General features: G+C 58.5%; 1 protein-coding gene across 13 annotated transcripts in view; it reads right to left on the reverse strand.

The window, feature by feature from the left end:
- Positions 1-4,460: 4,460 nt before the first annotated feature.
- The window catches only part of RAPGEF1 (Rap guanine nucleotide exchange factor 1), a 130,837-nt gene continuing 114,117 nt past the window's right edge, over positions 4,461-21,180 (reverse strand). For all 13 annotated transcript variants that reach the window (XM_047768750.1, XM_047768745.1, XM_047768743.1 and 10 more), the window contains 12 exons: positions 19,196-19,307; positions 17,497-17,572; positions 14,238-14,322; positions 12,392-12,484; positions 11,568-11,753; positions 10,842-10,926; positions 10,637-10,731; positions 9,408-9,486; positions 9,224-9,325; positions 8,200-8,297; positions 7,121-7,249; positions 4,461-6,811 (listed from right to left, as the gene is read on the reverse strand). In XM_047768750.1, the coding sequence (XP_047624706.1) occupies positions 6,661-6,811; positions 7,121-7,249; positions 8,200-8,297; positions 9,224-9,325; positions 9,408-9,486; positions 10,637-10,731; positions 10,842-10,926; positions 11,568-11,753; positions 12,392-12,484; positions 14,238-14,322; positions 17,497-17,572; positions 19,196-19,307 (1,291 nt within the window). In that variant the 3' untranslated portion in view covers positions 4,461-6,660. The remainder of the gene's footprint in view (positions 6,812-7,120; positions 7,250-8,199; positions 8,298-9,223; positions 9,326-9,407; positions 9,487-10,636; positions 10,732-10,841; positions 10,927-11,567; positions 11,754-12,391; positions 12,485-14,237; positions 14,323-17,496; positions 17,573-19,195; positions 19,308-21,180) is intronic.

Below are 21,180 nucleotides of genomic sequence, written 5' to 3' on the forward strand. Positions count from 1 at the left end.
CGGATCCCCAACCCACTGAGCAAGGGCAGGGATCAATCGAACCTGCAACCTCATGGTTCCTAGTTGGATTCGTTAACCACTGAGCCACGATAGGAACTCCTGGGTGCGATTTTAAGAGGTATTTTAAAAATACGCCTTTTCTAATGTTTCCTGGTTAGTATTCACGGTTAGTATACAGAAACGCAACCAATTTCTGAATGTTGACCTTTTATCCTGCTACTCTTCGGAGTTCGTTGAGTAGTTTGAGTAGTTTTTGTGTGGAGTCCTTAGGGTTTTCTATATATAGTATCACGTCATCTGCATAGAGTGAGTTTTACCTCATCTCTTCCAATTTAGATTAGCTTTTATTTATTTTGTTTGATTGGTGTGGCTAGGACTTCCAACACTGTGTTGAGTAAAAGTGGTAAGAGTGGGCATCCTTGTCTTGTTCTAGGTTTTAGCAGGAAGGCCCAGGTTTTCTCAGTTGAGTGTTATATTGGCTGTGGGTTGGTCATAAATGGTTTTTATTATGTTATGCTCTCTCTATACCTACTTTGCTAAGAGTTTTGATCACAAATTGGATGATGGAATTTTGTCAAATGCTTTTTCTGTATCTATTGAGATGATCATATGGTCTTTTGACTTTGCTTTTGTGCAAGTGGTGTATGGCGTTGATTGATTTGCATATGATGAACCATCCTTGTGAACTCTGGGGTGAAACCCACTTGGTTGTGGTGTGTGGTCTTTTTTATGTGTTGTTGGATTTGGCTGGCTAAAATTTAACTGAGAAATTTTTGCATCTATATTTATCAAAGATATCAGCCTATGATTTTCTTTCTTGGTAGTGCTGTTGTCGGGTTTTGGTATTAGGGTGGTGGTGGCCTTATAGACTGTCTTTGGGAATGTTGCTGCTTCTTCAACCTTTTGGAAAAGTTTAAGAAGGATGCATACAAATTCTTCTTTGTATTTTTGGTAGAATTTGCCTGTGAAGCCATCTGGTCCTGGACGTTTGTTTGTTGGGAATGTTTTTATTACATACTCAATTTCGTTTTTAGTGATGGGTCTGTTTAAAGCATCTATTTCTTCTTGATTCAGTTTTGGTGGGCTGTATGTCTCTAGAAAGTTGTCCATTTCTTCTAGGTTGCCAAATTTGTTGGCATATAATTGTTTGTAGTATCCTCTTATGGTTTTTTGTATTTCTTGCATTATCCTTTTTCATTTCTTATTTTATTTGGGTTTTCTCTCCTTGGTGAGTTTGGCCAGAGGTCTGTCAATTTGTTTACCCTTTCAAAGAAACAGTTCTTGGTTTTATTGATTTTTTTTCTATTGTTCTTTAATCTCTATTTTATTGATTTCCTTTCTGATCTTTGATTTCATTCCTTTTGCTGACTTTAGGTTTTTGTTTGTTGTTCTTTTTCTAATTCTTTTAGGTGGTAGGTTAAGTTGTTCATTTGAGATTTTTCTTCTTTTTTTGAGGAAGGTCTGTATTGCTATGAACTTTCCTCTAAGAACTGCTTTTGTAGCATCCCGCAGATTTTGAGTGGTTTGTGTTTTCACTGTCATTTGTCTCGAGGTATTTTTTTAATTTCCCTTTTGATTTTCTTGTCAACTTTTTTTTTCTTTTTTTTCCTCTTTTTAGGGCTGCATCTGCAGCATATGGAAGTTCCCAGGCTAGGGGTTGAATCAGAGGTGCAGCTGCCAGCCTCTACACCACAGCCACAGCAATGCTGGATCCTTAACCTACTGAGGGAAGCCAGAGATCAAACCTGCATCCTCATGGATACCATTTGGGTTTGTTACCACTGAGCCACAATGGGAACTTCCTGTTCTATTTTAAAGGAAATTGTTTGTCTATGTCACCATAAGGTATGTTTGTATATGAGTTTAGAAAATAGCCTTTATTAGATTAAGGAAGTTTTCAATTTCCACTTAACCAAAAGACTCTTACTACTTTTTAAAATAAAAACTGAGTCCTTCATTTTTAACAAAGGCTACTGAGGAAATTATATAGTGTTCTTCCTTTAGTCTGTTGGTGTGGTTTATTCAGGAGAGGCTAGGCCATATTGTGAAAATCTATACGCCCTCAACTCTCAGCAGCTTAGTTTAGTGCAAGTCCATTTTTTCATTCATGTGAAGCCCCACGTAGGGCAGGGGGAGTGGTCCCTGGCGGGGCTCCCTCTACTTAGGGCTCTGCCATCTCAACACCCGGAATCCAGGTAAGCCAGGGTGGAGAAAGAGCACGTGTGGACGTGGCATACCTATTCTTAGAGCCCCAGGAAGGAAAGCTGTGCCAGCTGGGCATGCCCACATGAGGGTCCAGGATCCGGTCAAGTACACGCACCAGTTTACTGCTCTCCTCCGTCCTGGTGTTTGAGGATGAGCTCAGCTTGGTTGGGAAGTATGGATTTATATACATTGCTGCTTTGGTGTTGCTAAGATTATGTCATAATTGTTGCATAACTAATTGAACTTTTATTGTCTGGCTTTGAGGTCACTCAAGGTTGTATTCCACTCAGAAAACAAGTTGAGAAGTGTTTCCCCTTCTGTTCTCAGGGACATGTAAGACTAAAGCTACCTGTTTGGCTAAATTACCTGTTAAGCTTGTCTGGACCTGATGTTTGTGAGTGGATTTCAAACCAAATTTAATTTTTTTTTTCTTTTTTTTTCTCCCAGAGGCACATCTGTGGCCGATGGAGGTTCCCAGGCTAGAGGTCGAATCAGAGCTGTAGCTGCCAGCCTACTCCACAGCCACAGCAACACCGGATCCTTAACCCACTGGACAAGGTCAGGGATTGAACCTGTGTCCTCATGGATGCCAGTCAGGTTGGTTAACCACAGAGCCACAACAGCAACTCCTAAAATTTAATTTCTTTAATGTCAAGTACCTCTTCTTTGTAGTCCTTTTATGGTTGTCGCATCTCACTTGTATGATTTTTAAATTAAGAGACGTCAGTGGGGTAAAGCTGTCTGCAGAGTGCTTGGTACTCAGTGCGTGCTACGTGAGAATAACTGTGATAGTTAACCAGCTACTGCTCCAGGTCTAAAGCACCGAGCCTTCACAGGCCTGAGGCAGAGCCGTTATTACCCCTGCTTCCAGCTAGAGAAACTGAGGAGCAGAGGAGCAGAGAAGGGGTTACTTACCCAAGGTCATTTGGCTAATTAGTTGCAGAGCCAGGACTAGAACCCTTACGAGCCGCAGGCCCCATTCCTCGTGTGTTCCCAGCAAGCCCAGGACCAGAATGACCCAACTGGCCATTCCACCCAGAGCCTGGCCATGTGCCACCTGTGGCCTGACCTGCAGCGGAACCTCGAGGGAGGGCTGGGGAAGGTTGGTTCTGAGCTTCCTGGGTCACCCAGGAGAGAACCCTCTGGGGTTGGGGGCGGGGGGGACCCAGGCATCTAACCCACCTCCACCGCACAAGACCTTCTCTACTGCTTGGTGAATCCGTCCCCTCTCCCCCCGCCCCCAGCCACCCAAGATCGGGGTGGGTGCGTGGTGGCCACTGTGTTGCAGGCCTGGTGGGCAGGCTCAGGCCTCTCATTCCCTCAGTGTCTGGGGATAGGGCTGTCGGGGCCAGGCCAGGCTGGCTGCTGGCTGGTGGGTAAGATGGGGTATAGAGCTTGGGAGCTGAGCGGCTTGTCAGTCGAATGGGACAACACAGACAACAGGGAAATGAGGCATAATTTGTGAGGACACAACTAGAGAACGAGAGAAACAGGAAGGTCCAGTCAGCCCACAAGGCTGGGGGAGCCTTCGTGATGACACCTGGCACATGCTAGGTTGCTCAGTTAACGCCGGAGGCCTGGGCCCTTCCTCTCAGAGCCTCACAGTGTGGCCAGCCTGGCATACTTGCCTTCCCCAAAGGGGAGGTTCCAGCTCTTCTCGCTGTGGGCCTCACGCACCCCCGGGACAGAGGTGGAGAGCCCTCAGCGTCCCCAGGCTGCTTGTGCGTGGGCACCTCCAGCAGGGCTCAGAGCCGGGCAGGGTTCCCCCCCCCGGCCCCCTGCTGTCCCCTCTGTGGCTGACACGCAGGTGCTCAGTCTCCCCGCGGGTGACATCTCACATGACACGAGAGCTCTGGGGGCACAGGAGGGCTGCCTCACTTGGTCCCGTGCAGGCGCAGGGTGCCATGCTGAGCCTGAGCCTGAGCCTTCCCCCGGGGTGAGGGGCAGTGGGAACCTGCCAAAGGCACCCTTTCAAGGACAGCACTTTAGGGGCTTTGAAAAGCAGCTCTGGACACCCGTGTGCCCCTGAATCTGCCCCAGGAACCTGTTTGGCCAGGTGGAGGCAGCAAAGCTCTTGTCACTGGTCCCCTTCTGGGGCACAAGGCTGAGGAGGGGGTGTTGCACGAGTAGCTGGCGCCGTCTGCCCCACTCTGTCGGAACTGCCCCGACAGCAGCAAACCAGCATGAGGACGGGGACCAGAGCCCTCTGCCCAGCCCACGAGGAGGTCACGGAAAGGAGATGGCTCAGACCGGCATTTTGACACAGGCGGCCACAGCTTTCCTCTGCGTTTATTTTCCTTTCATATAAAAGTTACAGGTTTGAAATGTCTGCAGGAAGATGCCTCTATCAGCCGGGTTAGTCAGGGGCATATATTACATTGTAACACCGGGAGGGAGCTTCTCAGATGTGGGGTGCCTGCCCTCTCCCCGTCCCACGCCTGCCAGGGAGCGCCGCCTCCACAGGACCCACACCCTCCCGATGCAGTCAAACCCCCGACCGGCCTCCAGACAGACAAACCACAGCCAGGCTGGCCGCTCCCAGAGCCAGGAACGTGTCTTAAGGAGGCGAAGGCGGGGAAGCCTGTCAGCCAATAAGTTAAAACACACTGCACCTGCTGTCCTCACGCAGGGGGCCCCCGGCCCGGCGGCCCCATGTCCACCCGCACTGCCTGCCTGGCGCCTCGGCTCAGCCCCAGGGCCCCCGGCGAGGAGGGGTGTGTGGGCACAGGGTCTGCTCTGAATCGAGGGACGGTGAAGCCCCTCCATCCCGTGCGGCTCCCAGCGGAGCACACAGCGAACAGACACCCCGGCCCGGCGCCGTGTTGGGCCCCGCAGCCCCGAGCCTACGGCGGCCCCCAGGCACGCACAGCGCATTCAGCAGAGCTGGGCCGGGCCCGGGGGAGGATGGGAGGAGGAAAAGACTGAAATGAGAGGACTTGGAAAAGCGGGGACAAACGAAAACCCAATCCCACACACAATACTGTTAATAAACAGCGACTCTACACACACACTCTTTAAATAATAAAGTGACGCGCTCTGCCCGCCGCCGCCGGCAGGATCGCTGCCCGAGGGGTGAAAGCTGACGCTTCAGACTCCTTCCCTCTATGTACAGGACAAAGAAAAAACCTGGCCCGGTTTTCTTCTGGATAAAAGCTGTTCAAAAACCCATGAGGGGCTCAAAGTGACAGGGTTGTTTTTTAAATGGTTGACAGATGTCGGTTTCTTTCTGTTCTGTTTAAACCGGACTGAACCCGGGTCAATCCTGGTGTTTGCTTGCTCAAGCCCCAAGCCCAGGAGAAGGCTGCTCAATGATGCAAATCAGGACCCCCCCGCCCCCCCCCGCCCGCAGACCTTGCCCCAGATTGTCAACCTCAGCAGCGAGAGCGGCTCTGGAGGAGGAGGAGGAGGGAGCCCGGCTCCTGCAGGCGCTGGGCCTTGGCCAGAGGACAGGGCGAGCCTGCCGCGTGGTGGCCGCCGGAGAGGCGCCTGGGCAGCCAGGCCCCCGTGCCTACCAGGGGAGCGCCGACAGCGCCGCACTGGCGAAAGGCCCCCGAGGCTCGGGGCAGGGCGGAGGGGCAGGAGATGGAGTTTAAGGCACACAGCAGGCGGCAGAGGAGGGGCTGCCGGCCTCCCCTGGACAGAAGCGCCCCTCCCTCCTCAGAATGAACTCAACCAGGAGCATGGGCCCTGAGTGCAGTCAGGGCTGTCCTGGCTCCAGCGGCCACTTCCCGGCTCCCATGGTGCCAGATCACAGGGAGGGCCAGCAGGACAGGGTGGGAGATGAAGGGGCGAAAACGGGAGAGAGACACCGCTGCTCGAGGCCCAGCAAAGGAGGGCCAGTACCGTGACCGGAGCGCCAGCTCCAGGGCTGCTGGGAGGACGCCTGTCGTACCTTTCTGGGCCAGCCGAGCAGCGCACACCATCCATTTTAAGAAGTGGGGCATGGAGAGTGAGGGGTCTCCCCCACGCCTGCCTTCTGCCCACCCGACTGCATGTCCCCTTCTTCCAAGGTCACCAGGAGAGCAAGCCCCTCCCCCGAGGGTGCTTGAGCCTCCACTCATCGGTCCCTTCGGCAGATCCCTGCTGTCCCCTGGTCTGCGGAAGATGTCCCTGCGCAGCTCCCAGGCTTGGGGGAGGAGAGGTGGGGAGGGGGTGAGAGTGGAAGACCGAGCAAAGCAGAAACCAAACCAAACCAAAACCACCGGGTCACAAATGAGCAACGCGACCTGCCTGCTGACTCCACGTGGGCCGAGGGGTCTGCGCCTGGGGAGGAGGAAGGCAGGAAGCTGCCGCAGGCTCCGGACCCGGGCCCACACCGCAGGGGCCTGGCTGGGCCTTGGGGCGCTGAGGCCAGGACGTGTGCCACTGCCGCGTCACAGGTCCAAGGTCCCTTGCGGTCTTGGAGGGGCCCTCTGAGCCTCTCTGGAGCGTTCTCCTCGCTCGTGGCACCTGCTCCTAGGTCTTCTCTTCCCGGTCTGTTTTTCTCCTTGTTATGTTCCTGGGCTTGATTTTCAGAGAGAGTTCCCACAGGGCCTCCTCGGCCAGGTGGTCGCTGAAGTCGTTGAAGAAGTTGATGATGTCATCATTCCTCCGGATGTCGTAATGCCTGGAGGAGGAGGGGCAGCCTGAGCGCCGGTGGGGACCCAGCAGCCCGCGGGTGCTGCCCGCAAACTCGCCCGTGCTGAGCTGCACCCTCAGGCCCCGTTCCCGGAGCAGCTCTGCGGGAGCCGGGCCTCGGCCTCCCAGCAATTCCTCAGGGCCAGACTGGCCCCCCAGCTTCCCTGAACGGGACCACGGAGGACAGGCTGCCAGCCACCTCCGGGTGTGGGCGTCGAAGCCCCACGGGTCCCCTGTCACTGCCCATCTCTGCCCGGGAGGCCCCGCCCAGGCCAGCCCCGCTGGGGGCCGCACTCACGCCTGCTGGAAGCACCGCATGCTGTCCAGGATGTTAAACTGCTGCCACCGTTTGGAAAAATTCACCTTCCCGTCGATGTAGTCTGGGTTTCCCAGGTGAACGAAGGTGAGGTCCTGCAGGATGAGCCCCCTGGGAGGATGGAGAAGCAGGAAGGTGGCCGGCTAAGCCCCCAAGATGGGCCGGCGCCTGAGCAGCTGCCACACCCATGAGTGCGAACGGGACACGAGTGTCTCCTCTGGAATTCCTGCTACGAAGCCCCTTCAACAACCCCTGCGGCCTGGCAGAGCTGGGCTTTGCTGAGGTGCAAGGAGCAGAGGAACAAGAACCAACACCCCGAACTTGAGTGGTGGTGGGTAAATCCCTTATTAACAGGATGGTGGTGTGCTTTCAAACAGAGGCCGTGAAGCTCCGTGACAAGTGATGGGGTGGTTCTTCTACTAGAGAGAGCTCAGCCCCGGGGGGGAACAGCTGGCACCCCCCAAGGAGCCCAGACGGACAAATGTGTGCTGGTCAGCGAGGGCAGAGGGGCTGGGGAGCAAGGCCGGGGTCGTTGGCTGCAAGGTCTGTACCTCAGGGGGGAGGCCCGAGGGACGTGCCACCAGACATGCGCGGCCTGGGAGACGGCTGAGTGTCCCACCCCTGCCCACGAGCACATCGAGGTCAGCTCGCAAGAGAGGGCGCTTTGATTTTCCCGCTCCTTCCCAAGCCCGGTGCCACGGGATTGTCCTGCCAAACACCTGTGTACTCTCGTCCACGGCCCCACCCGGGGAAACGCGCTGAGCTGCCTCACGCCAAGTACTCCCGGGGTTCCTGGGGGGCTGTGACGTGCAGCCAAGTTTGAGGACGGCTGGAGTCAGCACCTGTCCTCATGTGCGCCCAAGCGCGCTGACTACAGAGGCGGGGGGTGGGGGAAGGCAGAGGCCCTTTCACACGACCCCTTTTTGATTCGAACCCTTGAACAAGGAGCAGGCTGTGCTGGTGAAGGTAACCCAGAAACCTGGAAGTGAGGGTCTCTGTGGGCGCCCCGCCTACCCTCCCCAGAGGAGATGAGGGGCGCCCCGGTGGGAGGCTCTACTCACAGGTAGGGGATGCATGGCGGCTCCACCTCCGAGAGGGCGGCCCGGTAGGCGCGGAAGGAGGACGAGCTGTCAATCAGCGTGCAGTACTCAGCCAGGCCCTGGGCAGAGCGAGCGCGGTCGTGAGCCACGAGCCGGGACACCCCGGGACACCCCGGGACACGGGGCCCGCGCCCCTCCCCCCACCCACCCCAGAGCCAGGCCCGGCCCTGCTCCAGCGGCGGGCAGGCTGGGCCTTCCCCGCATAAATGGCCCACAGCGTGCGCAGAAGCACATCTCTGGGCAGCTGGTGCCCACTGTGGGCAGGGGCCGGAGCTCGGGCTCCTGCCTCGCTCTGCTCGGCGCTGCGGGCCCCTGCAGGCCTCCAGGGCACACACTGGACCTGGCCCTCCCGGCCCGAGCCTGCCTTCGCTCTCGTGCACTCAAGGCAGTGGCCTTGCTGCTCCTGCTTGAAGCGTGGGGTTTCTGCCTGCCCGGCCTCTTTCCTGTTAGGTGCCTCCTCCAGGAAGCCTTCCTTGCCTCCTCAGGCTGTTCCTGGAGCAGCCACTTCTCCATACAACACTGTATCATAACTGTCCCCTTAAACTGCCCCATGAGATGACCCCCAGCCCTGTGTCCGGCTCTGCTTCTCTTCCCAAGAAACAGCTCCCGCACAAGGATAAAGGCCCCCACGCCCCTAGCGCTGCCCCCTGTCCCCTTGTGGAAACTCCCCTCCCTTCCCAGGAAACCCCTATTTGGATCTTGGGGGGATAAACACTTCCTCAGGGGGCCTCCCTGACCCCTGGCTGGGCCAGACCCCTCGTCACATGCCTGCTCAGCACCCTGCCCATCTCCCCTTAGCATTTACCCTGAAGAAATCCACAGGAGAGCTCCAGTGCCTGCTGCGGCCCCCCAGTGATGAGAAGAGAGACGGGAAACTAAGGTGGGGAGGGGGGTGCGTGCATGCGCGTGCTGCCCCAGCCCCTCGGCAGCGCAGGGACCTGAGCGCAGGGCCTCGGAGCTTGTGGCTTCCCTCCCAGCCGCCTACCTCCGAGGTCTGCTTCTGCCACTCCAGCCGGCGGATGGGCGCCGAGTCCAGTGCCGAGAGGATGGCCAGGTAGGAGTTGAAGTTGTTCAGCTTCCGCAGGTGCTGTGGAGAAAGGCCGGGCGGCCGTGAGGGCGGGGGCAGGGGCCAGGGGCACCGGGGCAGGCTCTGGGGAGGCGCCAGCTACCTTCATGATCTTGATGAACTTCAGGAGCAGCCGCTCCCTGTCCTGGGCCTTTTCCTGTAACATGATGATGGACCGGACCCTGCATGCACCAAGGAGAGAGGGAGACAGGTCACTTGACCGGTGTCCCTTCAGGCCCCGGCTGGTGCTGGTGGAGGTGGCGTGTGGCGGGTGTAGCTGTAGCCTCTGCTCGCAAGGCGCTCGTGGCCCCTGGCGTAGGCGAGGGGCTGCAGAGAGCCTGCAACTGGATGGGGAGCTCCACCGTGCAGGCGGAGGCTCTGGAGGATCGAAGCTGAGCAACACCGAGGGTGCTGACCCTGAGCCCCACGGCGGCTGGACAGGCCCCAAGAGTGGCCTCAGGATTAGCTCGAGATGAGTGGACACGGGGGTTAAGAGGCCACCTTGCCAGCCATAAGGAGGGCACCTCCCAGAACCTGAGCAGCAACCAAAGCCCAAGGCTGGCCTTGCAGGAGAGCCTCACAGGGGCCGTGCCCGTCACTCAGAGAAGGTGGCCCTCTTCTGACCCAGTAACGGCCACTGCCCCACCTTGTACGTGGAGCCCCCGGTGCCCAGCAAGGGGTAGGGCTGGAGGCTGCGCCCAGCTTCGGTCCCACCCTGGGGTCCTGAGCAAGACGCTTCCGAGGGTGGGAGGGAAGCGAGGAAGGAAGCAGATGACCCAGTTTTAAACCCTGCAGCAAGCAGCCCTTAGAGCATTTAAAAATCGCCACACGCTTTCCTGGTGGTGTGATGGGCGTGGGGTGGGGGCGTCTGCTGCAGTAGGAGGCTGCTGGGCCCCCACGCTTCCACCATCCTCTAGTTGAGGCCGAGAGGCTGTGGCACCCTTGGGCCACATCTTGAAGAGCCATGAGGTATGTTCCATCATAAACTCACTTTGGGGCTTCACTTTTACTGGAAGAATTTAAGGCTGAGTACAAGCATTGGCGAAACTCCTCCTCTGCTGTCCTTCTCCTTCAGGCAGAGTCCGCGCAGGATGACAGACTCCCTCTCCTGCCGCCCTGCCACCACCGATGGCAGACGCCACGTGTTGATCCTGGCTAAGTCCCCCCCTGCCAGCCCTCCCCACGTGTAAGACAGACTCTGTCCTGTCTTGTTTCTGGTTCACAGCAAACGCCCACCGGGCCGCAGAAGAGGCGGGAGCTCCTTTTGGGGCACCCTGAGAAGGAGCACACGGGACCCTGTCCCCAGGGGCTTCGCTGGGGCCCCCTTCTCACCAGTAGGACATGTTGTTGAAGTGTTCTGTGAACTGGGTCAAGTTGGGGCTCTTTTCCTCGTTCTGCTCTTTGGCCCAAAGCAAAACCTCGGGAATCTGAAAAAGGAGGCAGACTGGGTAGAACCGGAGGCCCCGGCTTTCCCACGGTGCGGTGGCTTCCCTCATCCAGGGACGAGCAGCGGCGGCTCATCGGGGCAGCACCGCACCTCTATTTTATAGAACAGCTCGGCATCCAGCAGCGTCAGCTGCTCGGCGATCTCATGGCTGTGGAAGTCATGCAGGGTCCCGGGCCTGGAAGACAGAGGCACGAGGGGAGGGGTCAGCGGGGGCGCCGCGCACGGTGGGCCTCGGAGCAGAGCGAGCACGACGTGCATCAGAGCGGAACCGGGGTGGCTCCCCCCTGGGAGACCGGGCCTGCCCTGTGCTGCTGCCTCTGCCCGTGGGCTCAGCCTGACCCAACGTCAGGGCCCAATGGGAACAAAGATGGTGCCGTGCCAGCGGAGGCTGAGGCACCACCAAGAAGGCGATAAACCGCCCCCCCACGGCCGGGGGAGAGGAGCAGGTGGCAGACTGGAACGGACACAGATCCTCAGAATGTTCAGGGTGGCACAGGGATGGGGGACTGGGTGAGAATGAACAGTTGCCGTGTCAGCTCCAGGAAGATGCCTGAGTGCTGACCGCAGCCTGAAAGGCATTCATCTCTCCGTCCCAGGAAGCCCCTCCGTGCCCTGCCGCCCACTGCCTGTCACACAACACAACCCGGGAGAAGAGGCCCGGCCCCGGGGGCACCACTGGACTGTCCTTGAGGCGGTCGTAACGGGACCTGGGCAGGACCAGGAAGTGAGGTGGTGGGGCTGGAGGGGCAGCTGCTGGCACGGCTCTCGCCAGAGGCAGCGCCCCGGGAAGCCAGAGACGGACGGCTTGTGGCTCACCTGGCTGCCACCCCCTTGGCTGCCAGGGGCTGGCCAGAGCTGGCACACCTGAGCAGCTTCTTCTGGTCCACCTTGTCCAGGATGTTCTTGCGCAGCACGCGGGCCAGGCTGAGCTCCCCATTGCACACCAAGCGGAAGACCAGGTCCATCAGCAGCTTCAAGATCTCTTCCGTCAGCTCCACTAGGCTAAAGGGCCCGAACACAGGCACCGGAGGGTCTAGAGCGCCCTCGAGACACCCAGGGCCACGGGACACCTCAGCGGAGCTGGGAAACCTCTTGTGGGAAGAGGGTGGGAGAAACGGTCTGGGGACGGCGGCCTGCATCCCACAGGGTGCTGGAGGTGCTCCCAGAGTAACGGGGAGCTGTCGTCCTCTCAGCAGACGCCCGCCGGCACTGGACAAGCACCAGGGACCACGCTGGGGACAAGTGCCCCACAAATCCTGCCCCGGAGGAGCTCCGGGTCCCCTGGGGGGATGCGTCACTAGGGTCCTGGCTCCCCTAAGATGCCCCTGAACCCCCTCGGCAGTGTTCTCCACATGCGGTATTTCATGGCCCCATGGTTCCCTTCACCAAGGACTCTCTAGCCCGGAACGGGGACCTCGTGGTGTGTGGTTGAATGAACAGAAGTGGCCACTCCACTCCGGCAGGGAGGCATGGGAGGCTGAGGAGGGCAGGAGAGGGCCCCCCAGACAATCAGGGCCCGGCAGGGGCAGGTCCGAGGGAGCAGGTCCCTCTCGCCAGGGGTCAAGTTCAAGCGAGCAGCAGCAAGCCCTGTCCAGGCGGCGAGCGACAGGAAGCCCGCAGCCCGGCGGGGCCCCACTCACCAGAGCTCGTCCACCACCCGCACCAGCACGAAGAACGTGTTCTTGCTGACGCGCTTCTTGAACGTGTCGGCGAAAGGCGAGAACTTCTCGTACGTGGACCATGGGTTAAAGAAACAGCTGTTCTCCCAGGCGGGGTCAGGGGATGGGTGGGAGGCTTTTCCTGTAGTCAAATGCCCCCCGCCCCTGGCTACACGTCTGCCCCTCAGCGGCCCTCCAGGAGCCCTGTGGGCAAGGCCGGGGAAGGCAGAGAGCCAGCCTGACCCCAAGGACGGTTCTGGACCCCCGCCTCCTGCCTGGAGAACTGCTGGCCCTGCACTGTCCGGGCCTCTCTGTTGGCTTCAACCCAAGGTTCCTGGGACCTGCCGTTGAAGCTGCATCCCTGAGGCTCAGGCAGAGGCAGGCGGTTGAAAAGCACTTGCCCTCAAACCTCCAGGTCGCCGGGGGAGGCGCACAGCTTGGAGGGGTCCCCCTCTGCTCCTGAGACCCCATGGTCTTTCCACAGCTGCAGAGCCCACCTGAATGAAGCACAGCAGCCCCCACCCCACAGCAGCCCTTCCAAAGGCCGACCACCTCCCCAAGGCCATGGCTTCGACCTTGAGGGTCCTGGTTTCACCCTCGTGTGTTCACCACACCTCCAGACCCTTCTCTGGCTCCATCCTGCCTGCTCCCCAGAAATCCACGGGCGCTCAGGAAGGAGTGCAAAGGGACAGGGCCCAGGGCTGCAGCACAAAGGACTCACCAGCCACCTGGGCCCGGGGTCACGACGCTGTATCGTGCCCATTAAGGACAAGCAGAGGAGACGCTGACTCAGGGTGGCCTGGACCCCAGTCTCCTTGCGTACATGGTAGGACACACTACAAAGGCACCCTGTTCCTGACAGTGATGCGTGTGTAAAGGGCCGTCACGGCCAAGTGAGACTGCACGTGCAGACACAGCCTCAAACTGACACTGGGGCGTTCTCAAGTGTGAGCTGGTATCACGCCGCACCAGGCCTGTGAGCAGCTGAATGCGCGAGGCTGGAGGGAACGAAGGCCCTGCCTAGGCGGGCTGTGCAGTTCTCAGGGACCGGGGCCGCTGGAGCACAGGAAGGGAGCGGGAAAGCTGGGGGGACTGCCCCAAGTGACGGTGGCTGTCCAGCAGAGGGCACTCGTGGGCTGTGACGCAGGAGGAGGCCAAGGAGCGGGGACCTTGGGCAGGCCCATGCTGTGCGACAGTAGCTCCAGCTGAGTCTGGGCAGTTCGGGCAGGTCTGGCTCCAAGAAAGGCCCCTACTGTGGGGAGCGGCGTTTGAAAGGGGAGTCCGTGGGGCAGGGTGGTCCAGGGGTGGGAGCCGATTCTGTCGTGGACACGGAGCGTCTGTCCACTGCTGGTCTGCCACCAGTTGCAGTGGCCGTGTCTGCTCCGTAGGTTGCTCATCTGCGTCCCGATCCCCTCTAGCCTGGCACACGTCCTACGCGTCACCCCCATCGCCCTGCGGCTCAGCTCGGAGAAGCTGCAGGTGCCAGTGACCCAGGTCTCTGCAGGGGCCTACACACCGCTCCTCTCGGGCTGCGTCAATTCCAATTCTTCAGACTCCCCTAGGGACCACCACTGCCACCCTGTGCTCCCGGCACCTCACATGACGTCCCTCAGTCCTTTTACAGGTGAGGAATGAGGCCCAGAGAAGCCTTGCCTGAGGCCCCAAGCTAGGACACGGCAGCGCAGGGCTGAGCAGCTCATCACTGCTGCCCACCGTGGCGACACAGCTCCCTGCGCGAGGGCCGAGCAGGCACGCAGGCCCTTCCTCCGAACCCAGGCGGCTCTGTGGAGCGCGAGGTGGAGCCAGGGCGGGGGCCGGGCAAGGATATCTGTACTGCAGCTTCTTGATGAGTTCCTCGGGGCTGATGAAGGTCCTGTAGGTGGTGAGGAAGGCCTCGCAGTACAGCACCAGATCTAGACGCAAGGACGCTGGTTAGTGATGCCTGCCCCTGGCCAGGGACCAAGACAGATGCTTCAGGGATGTGCCACCTCTCATTAGACACTCAGAAATTCTGGTTTGTCCCAAGACTTGATGATTCAAAGAGTCTTTTTTTTTTTCTTTTTTCGTCTTTTCAGGGCTGCACCCACAGCATATGGAGGTTCCCAGGCTAGGGGGTGAATCGGAGCTGCAGCTGCAGGCCTACACCACAGCCACAGCAGCACCAGATCCGAGCCGCATCTGTGACCTACACCACAGCTCATGGCAACGCCGGATCCTTAACCTACTGAGCAAGGCCAGGGATCGAACCCGCAACCTCATGGTTCCTAGTCAGATTTGTTAACCATTGAGCCGTGACGAAACCGCCAATTCAAAGACTCTTAATCACCGTCGTGGGCGTAGAGAATACAATTCAAACTCATTAGCGGGACTCTGAAGCTCAATCACAGGCAAGGCTTTTAGAGAGCAGGACCCAGAACAAAACCCTTGGGAATGTCCACCTACTGAGAGACCTCAGAATGGGTTGAAGGTGCCAAGCCTGGCAGGCTGCTAGAACATACACATGAGCACGCTTTGGTGCCAGGGGAGGCGGGGTACCTGGGAGGAGCCTGGCTCCGCCGCTGGATTTGAGCTGGCAGCAGCACTCCCCTCCCTCTGGAGGGACTGGCTCTGGCCCGGGAGTCCGACCTTTCCAGACTGACAATGGCCCTGGGACACGCCCTTCGACCGCACAGTCTGGCACGAAGGAGAAGGCGGGAGTTTCCAGCGCAGGTCACTTCTGGAGACGAGTGACCTGGCCCGGCTCGTGAACTTCAGTTACCCTGTGCTGGGGCTGAGGTTCGAGTCCCGACTGGCCCCCAAGTCTGTGCTCCCCACTGAGAGGCTGAGCGTGTGCACACAGGCCGCCTTCCCTCTCCTCCCTCAGTCACCCCCAAGTCGCTGGCAGAGGGGTCTTGAGGATCCCCACTCCTCCAGCTCAGCAGAGCCCCGGCCCCCGTTCCCCTGCCAGGACGCGAGGAAGAGCAGCACCCGCGTCTGGGGTGTGTTCGCGTGGGCCCAGCGGGCGGAGCCAGCACTGGAGCCACAGCAGGGTTCAGCAGCACTGGGCCTGGGCCCCTTCCTGGACCCCAAGCCTGCCCAGCTCACTGTCAAGTTGGGCTTCTCTGCAAAGACAAAGTGTGGGTCCAGCATAAGACAACCCCTGCTTTTGGAAGAAGGGCCCAGGCCTGCACCCCTGAGCCATGGGGCCTCCCAGCCACTGGTCCACAGGAAGCAACCTGCCTAAGGAGCTTGCGTGGCCCAGGGCCTCTGCCTCAACGATTCAGCCCAGGTACAAAGGACATTGGTTCCCTGGAGCCTCAACATCTTTCCATTGATGAGACAGAGTGGAAGCCCCAGCGGGCAGCAGAGCCCCCCTCCCAGGCACAATGGGCACAGATTGGAAGGTTCTGGGGTTGCCCGGCCTGTGGGGCTCCCTCTGGCCTTGGCTACAGCTGCTTGCACCTGGCAGGACAGCAGAGTTCCCTGCTCAGAGCCGAGGACTGAGCCAGCTCCCATTCCAGCCTTTTACTTCTGGACAAGAATGAGAACTGTTTCTCACGCCACGCTGAGAACGTGGGAGCGTCCACTGCAGGAAGCAGGGCACATGCTGTTCCTGGGATGGGAACAGATAGGCCCCAGCACTTCCTATGTGCCAGGCATGTCTCAGGTTAGCTCACTCAAGCCTCACGTGTGCTGGGCACTCTCAAAAATCTGAGCCAGTGGAGGCCGAGTAGGGCTGTGCCTGGCGGCTGCCTAAGCCTGCAAACGGCATAGCCAGGATTCAAACTCAAAGTCTCAGAACCACGCTCTGCTTGGATCAGAAGAAACCTGGAGGGCAGAAGCGTGGCCAGCTGAGTTTGGGGGAGCCATTTCTCCTTTTACTCTCTTTTTCAAATTTTCTGCAATGTAAACAATCGTTTTTGTGCTACCTTCATAATTACAAACTCCCAGAACCATCTAAGTAACACGCAGGAGACATTTGCTGCAAAAACAGGGGGACAAAATCATTTACAAAAATAAAATCGGGGGGTTAGGGTTCAAGACTGGGGTGCTTCCGTTCCTCCCCACCTTACTTTAACGTCGCGGTTCCACCATCTTTTTAATAATTTAAAAAACGTAAGAGGAGTTCCTGTTGTGGCGCAGCAGAAACGAATCTGACTGGGACCATGAGGTTGTGGGTTCGATCCCTGGCCTCGCTTGGTGGGTTAAGGATGTGGCGTTGCCCTGAACTGTGGTGTAGGTCGCAGACATGGCTCAGACCCTGCATTGCTGTGCCTGTGGTGTAGGCCGGCAGCTGTAGCTCTGATTCAACCCCTAGCCTGGGAACCTCCATGTGTCACAGATATGGCCCTTAAAAAAGCAAAAACAAACTAACAAAAAAAACGTAAAAAGAAAGTGAGTGTGGAGAGAGGCCAGGCCTGGCAGGGGGCGTGTGGACACTGCAGTGCCCCTTCCATCCTGACCAAGGTCACGGGCACCGTCTTCACAACCCCCTTTTCTTCTTCCTTCCAGAACACAACCTGGAAAGACTGCTCTTTCGCTGGCAGAGTCCACCCTGCTTTTCCGGCCCCCTCAGAGAATTGGGACCCAGAATGGGGTGTCTCCATGCTGAGGGGGGGACCCCATCCTGCGGAGGTAAAGCGGCTGTGAGACAGACAGCTCCTGGACAGAGTGCTGCCCCAGGACGCCCCTGGAGCGGGCATGTGAGGCCCAGGCTAGCAGTCTGGAGCATTGTGACGGGCCAATTATCAGGAGAGGCATCAAAAGCTACCCGCACAGCGACGTGACCTTTAGGCTGCTGAACGCGCTGGGACGAGAGGTCAAGCTCTGCACCAGGAACTCGCCCCCTCGGAGGTCCTGGGGTCCCCGCGAGCCGGCACCAACCGAGGACACGCCCCGAGAGGCTGGGAAGTAGCGTGCCTGGCTTTGAATGCGAGTCACCTGTGCCCAGCGTGGGCTCTCCCCACAGTGACCCAGCAGCACCGGGACCGCTGTTCCGATGGCTCAGGGCTGGTGGCGAGGAGAGAAAGGGAGGGAGGGGCCGCGGCAGTGGAGGGAGCCCGCGCTGGCTTCGGCGGGAAGCTCCCACACCCAGGCCACTGCCCTACCTTTCCTGTCCGTCTCGGTGGCGTGGACCAGCAAGATGTCGCCAGACCCTCCACGGACGTCTGGCCCGTCGTCACCCTGCAAAACCACACAGAGGAGGGTGTGAGGCAGAGGAAGCCATAAGAAGGTGGGCGTAGGAAGTCACAGGCAGGGAGGCGATGACAGGGACACCAGGGGGCAGAGACCCCTCTGCCCCGCTCTCCCTCAGTGCGGAGGCATCTGGCCCGGCTGCAGAGGCCAGGAGGACCTGCCCACCCTGCCCACCTGGCAGACAGGCACCATGAGAGCTCATCGGGGGGGCACGGTGGGCACCAGGGCACGGGGCTCTGGACATAACTGGGTTTGGGTTGGGGAATGTGGCTTCAGTCAGGCTCTCCCTGTTCACCAGTCCGTGGGTCAGAGAGGCAAGGAGGGGACGAGGAGCCTCTAGGGAGGCAGGCAGGCATGTTCCTAAAGCCACAGCGAGCTGCCCTGCACCTGAGTCTGCTTCCGGCGGGGCGGGGGGGTCGGGGGCACAGTCCCGTCACAGGTTCTCCCGGGGCACCCTTCTCAGAGGAGTGGGGAGTGTCACACGGACGTTCCCGTAGCCCTGCTTCTCTGCCCACCCACCACCCCGCCCCGCCCCACCCCACCCCACTAAGGAAAAGCCTTATTTTCACAAGGGCAAACAAAGGCTTGAACCCATAAACCTGGCCTGGAGCCCAAAGGAGCTGCGACCAGGGAGGGCCAGGAGCAGAAGCCCCGGGGCCACATTCCCTCACGCTGGACCCCGAGGGAACAACTCCCATCAGCCTCCTGGCATCTCTGGCCCTTGCTCCTGGCAACGCGCCTGCCTCTCCAGGACCTCAAGTGCCTCTCCAGGGCCTCAAGGCTTTCACCCCTGGAACCCAGGGTCCTGAGTGACGCGGACTGCCAGGCCCAGGCCTTGGCTTTTCAGAAGAAATTTCTGGCAAGGGTCATGAAACATGACTTCTCTGCAGAGGAGCCAGCCCGCCTTCCCGGTTCCCCTCTGGGGCAGTGGGCAAAGGGCAACGTCTGGCTGCTGGCCCGTGTGTCGGCGTGGATGCTGGACGCCAGCTGGAGCCCAGAAACCGGTCACCTTCCCAGGGGTGGTCCAGGCTGTCACAGGGAGCACGGCAGAGGGGAGACGGAAGGCCCCAGGTTAGCTCTGCTCGGGCCAGGTCTGGCGACCACGCTGACCACCGAGGCTCTCCTGACAAGGCACAGGACGGAGGTGGCCACCGTGGCCGGGCCTGCACTGCCGTGACCGGCTTGTGCCGCCCACGCTGAAATCGCCATGGGCAGTTCTGCCACTGACAACGTGGACGTCTCCTGCGTGAACATGGGCTCCCGACACGGGTGTGGGGCTGCACCCGCATGGGTTTCATTCTCCCAAGAACCGCCCCCCCCGCCCCAAGTCCCATCATTCGGGGCCTGGAGATGCCACGTCACTTGCCCAGGACCACGCTCTAGACTTGCTAGAGAAGAGAAAGGACGTGTCCTCCTGGACGCCGACCACTGGCCAGTGTCTCAGGGCAGGTACGGCGGCCCAGGCATTGCGCCGGGATAAATGGGACGCGTGGAGCCCATGGGCCAGTACGGCTCCTGGGGAGCTGGCACTTGGCTTGGGCCATGTCCAGGTGACCTCCGCACCCGCTTTTCAGGCCAGACGCTGTGCATAAAGGCCTGGGAAGCACTCACCTCTTGCTTGAGCGTCAGCCTGGCCATGATCTCACTGTGGTCGATGAGGGACAGCTCGTCCACTTCCTCCTCTGACTGAGCTGACTCGGAGGCATCTGGAGACTTCGGGGCTCTGGAGACAGAAGCGATTGTGCTGCGTCACAGGCCCTGGGGCCATGTGGTACAGAACAAGCCGGCCCTGCACGGCAGCTCCAGCGGGAGACCAGGGCCGCCCCCACCCCCCGGGGCCCAGTATGGACCGAAGCCAGGACGCAGGCTGGATCTCCAGCTCCGCTCCCGATGCGCTGTGGGATCTTGGACGTTCCTGGCCCCTCCGGACGCTCCGTCTGCAAGTGGAGGGACTAGCACGGAGCTTGAGAAGGCGCCACCGAGCAGCATGAGAAAGCAATGGTCTCGGTCGTCTGCTTCAAGGCCACCGTGTGGACACCCGGTGCTCATGGGAGACGGGCCGCAGGGCCAGCAGGACAGGAGAGCGCTGAGACTGAAGCGCTAGGTGGGAGTTTGGCGGAACATCTCACAAAGGCGGCAGAGGCGACGTGCGGGTCCTACCGCTGACTTTCAAGTGCAGACTGAAGAACGCGACGGCAGAGTCCTAGACCTGGTCAGGCTGGACTCACGCTAACACCGAAAATGTTACAAGATGAAAGCGACATACAACCAAACCAAAGATGACTCCTGACTGACCTAGGCTCCAAAACATTAGCTATTCCAGACATTAGGGAGGACAGGGGAGCTAGAAACTCATTTGCATTTATTATTACTCTTCTTGGGTGTGCGAATCACACTGTAATCAGGGAGGGATTTAATTTTTTTTTTTTTTTTTGCTTTTTAGGGCCACACCCATGGCATATGGAGGTTCCCAGGCTAGGGGTCCAATCGGAGCTACAGCTGCCTTTCTATGCCGCAGCCACAGCAACACCGGATCCTTAACCCACTGAGCGAGGCCAGGGATGGAACCCACAACCTCACGGTTCCTAGTCGGATTTGTTTCTGCTGCACCACGATGGGAACTCCTAACTGCATTTCTAGATGCCAGCCTACACCACAGCAACGTGGGATCCGAGCCGAGTCTGCAACCTGCGTCACAGCTCATGGCAATGCTGGATCCTTAACCCACTGATCGAGAGCAGGAATTGAACCCGCAACGTCATGCTTCCTAAGGTGGATTCATTTCCGCTGTGCCATGACGGGGAACTCCTAAAATTTTTTTTTGTTTTTAAGGGCCACACTCAAGGTATATGGAAGTTCCCAGGCTAGGGGCTGAATCGGAGCTGCAGCTGCTGGGCCTACACCATGGCCACGGCAATGCTAGAACCAAGCTGCAACCGTGACCTACGCTGTAGCCTACAGCGACACCAGATCCTCAACCCACTGAGCGAGGTCAGGGATTGAACCTGCATATTCATGGATACTAGTTGGGTTCTTAACCCACTGAGCCATGAGAGGAACTCCAGGGAGGTAGTTAAATTTTTTTTTAGGAGGCGGGATAAAATACTTAGGGGCCAAGTGTCACTTCTCTAACTTCTGTAACTTCCTTTCACATACACACTGCACGTAATCAACATGCCTCTGGAAACTCACAATAAAAAGGGGGAATCTTTCGCGATCTTCACGTGAACCTGGAAGAGGCAGGAGGAGAGGTGGCCCAGGATGTGAAGAGAGCGTTACGGGGGATGTGCCGAAGGTTAGGAGGGTTGGGGACTTAAGAGGCAGAGGCGGCCTGCATGCCGGAATGAAGGCTTTGGAAGGGCGGGGTTATCATTAGTGATTGTTCTTATTTTTTGTACTTTTAATACACTTTCTATGTTTTCTCTACCCCGAGCATGCATAATTCTGAGAAGAGAAAAAAGGCAAGCACGTAGAGCACATCTTGGAGATGCTGTGGGCTCTGTTCCCAACCACCGCAATGAAGCAACTATCACAATAAACTGAGTTACGGGAATCTTTAAAAGCTTCCCAATGCACATAAAAGGTATATTTATACT

This window comes from Phacochoerus africanus, chromosome 2, assembly GCF_016906955.1.
Source record: "Phacochoerus africanus isolate WHEZ1 chromosome 2, ROS_Pafr_v1, whole genome shotgun sequence".
NCBI classification, from domain to species: Eukaryota; Metazoa; Chordata; class Mammalia; order Artiodactyla; family Suidae; genus Phacochoerus; species Phacochoerus africanus.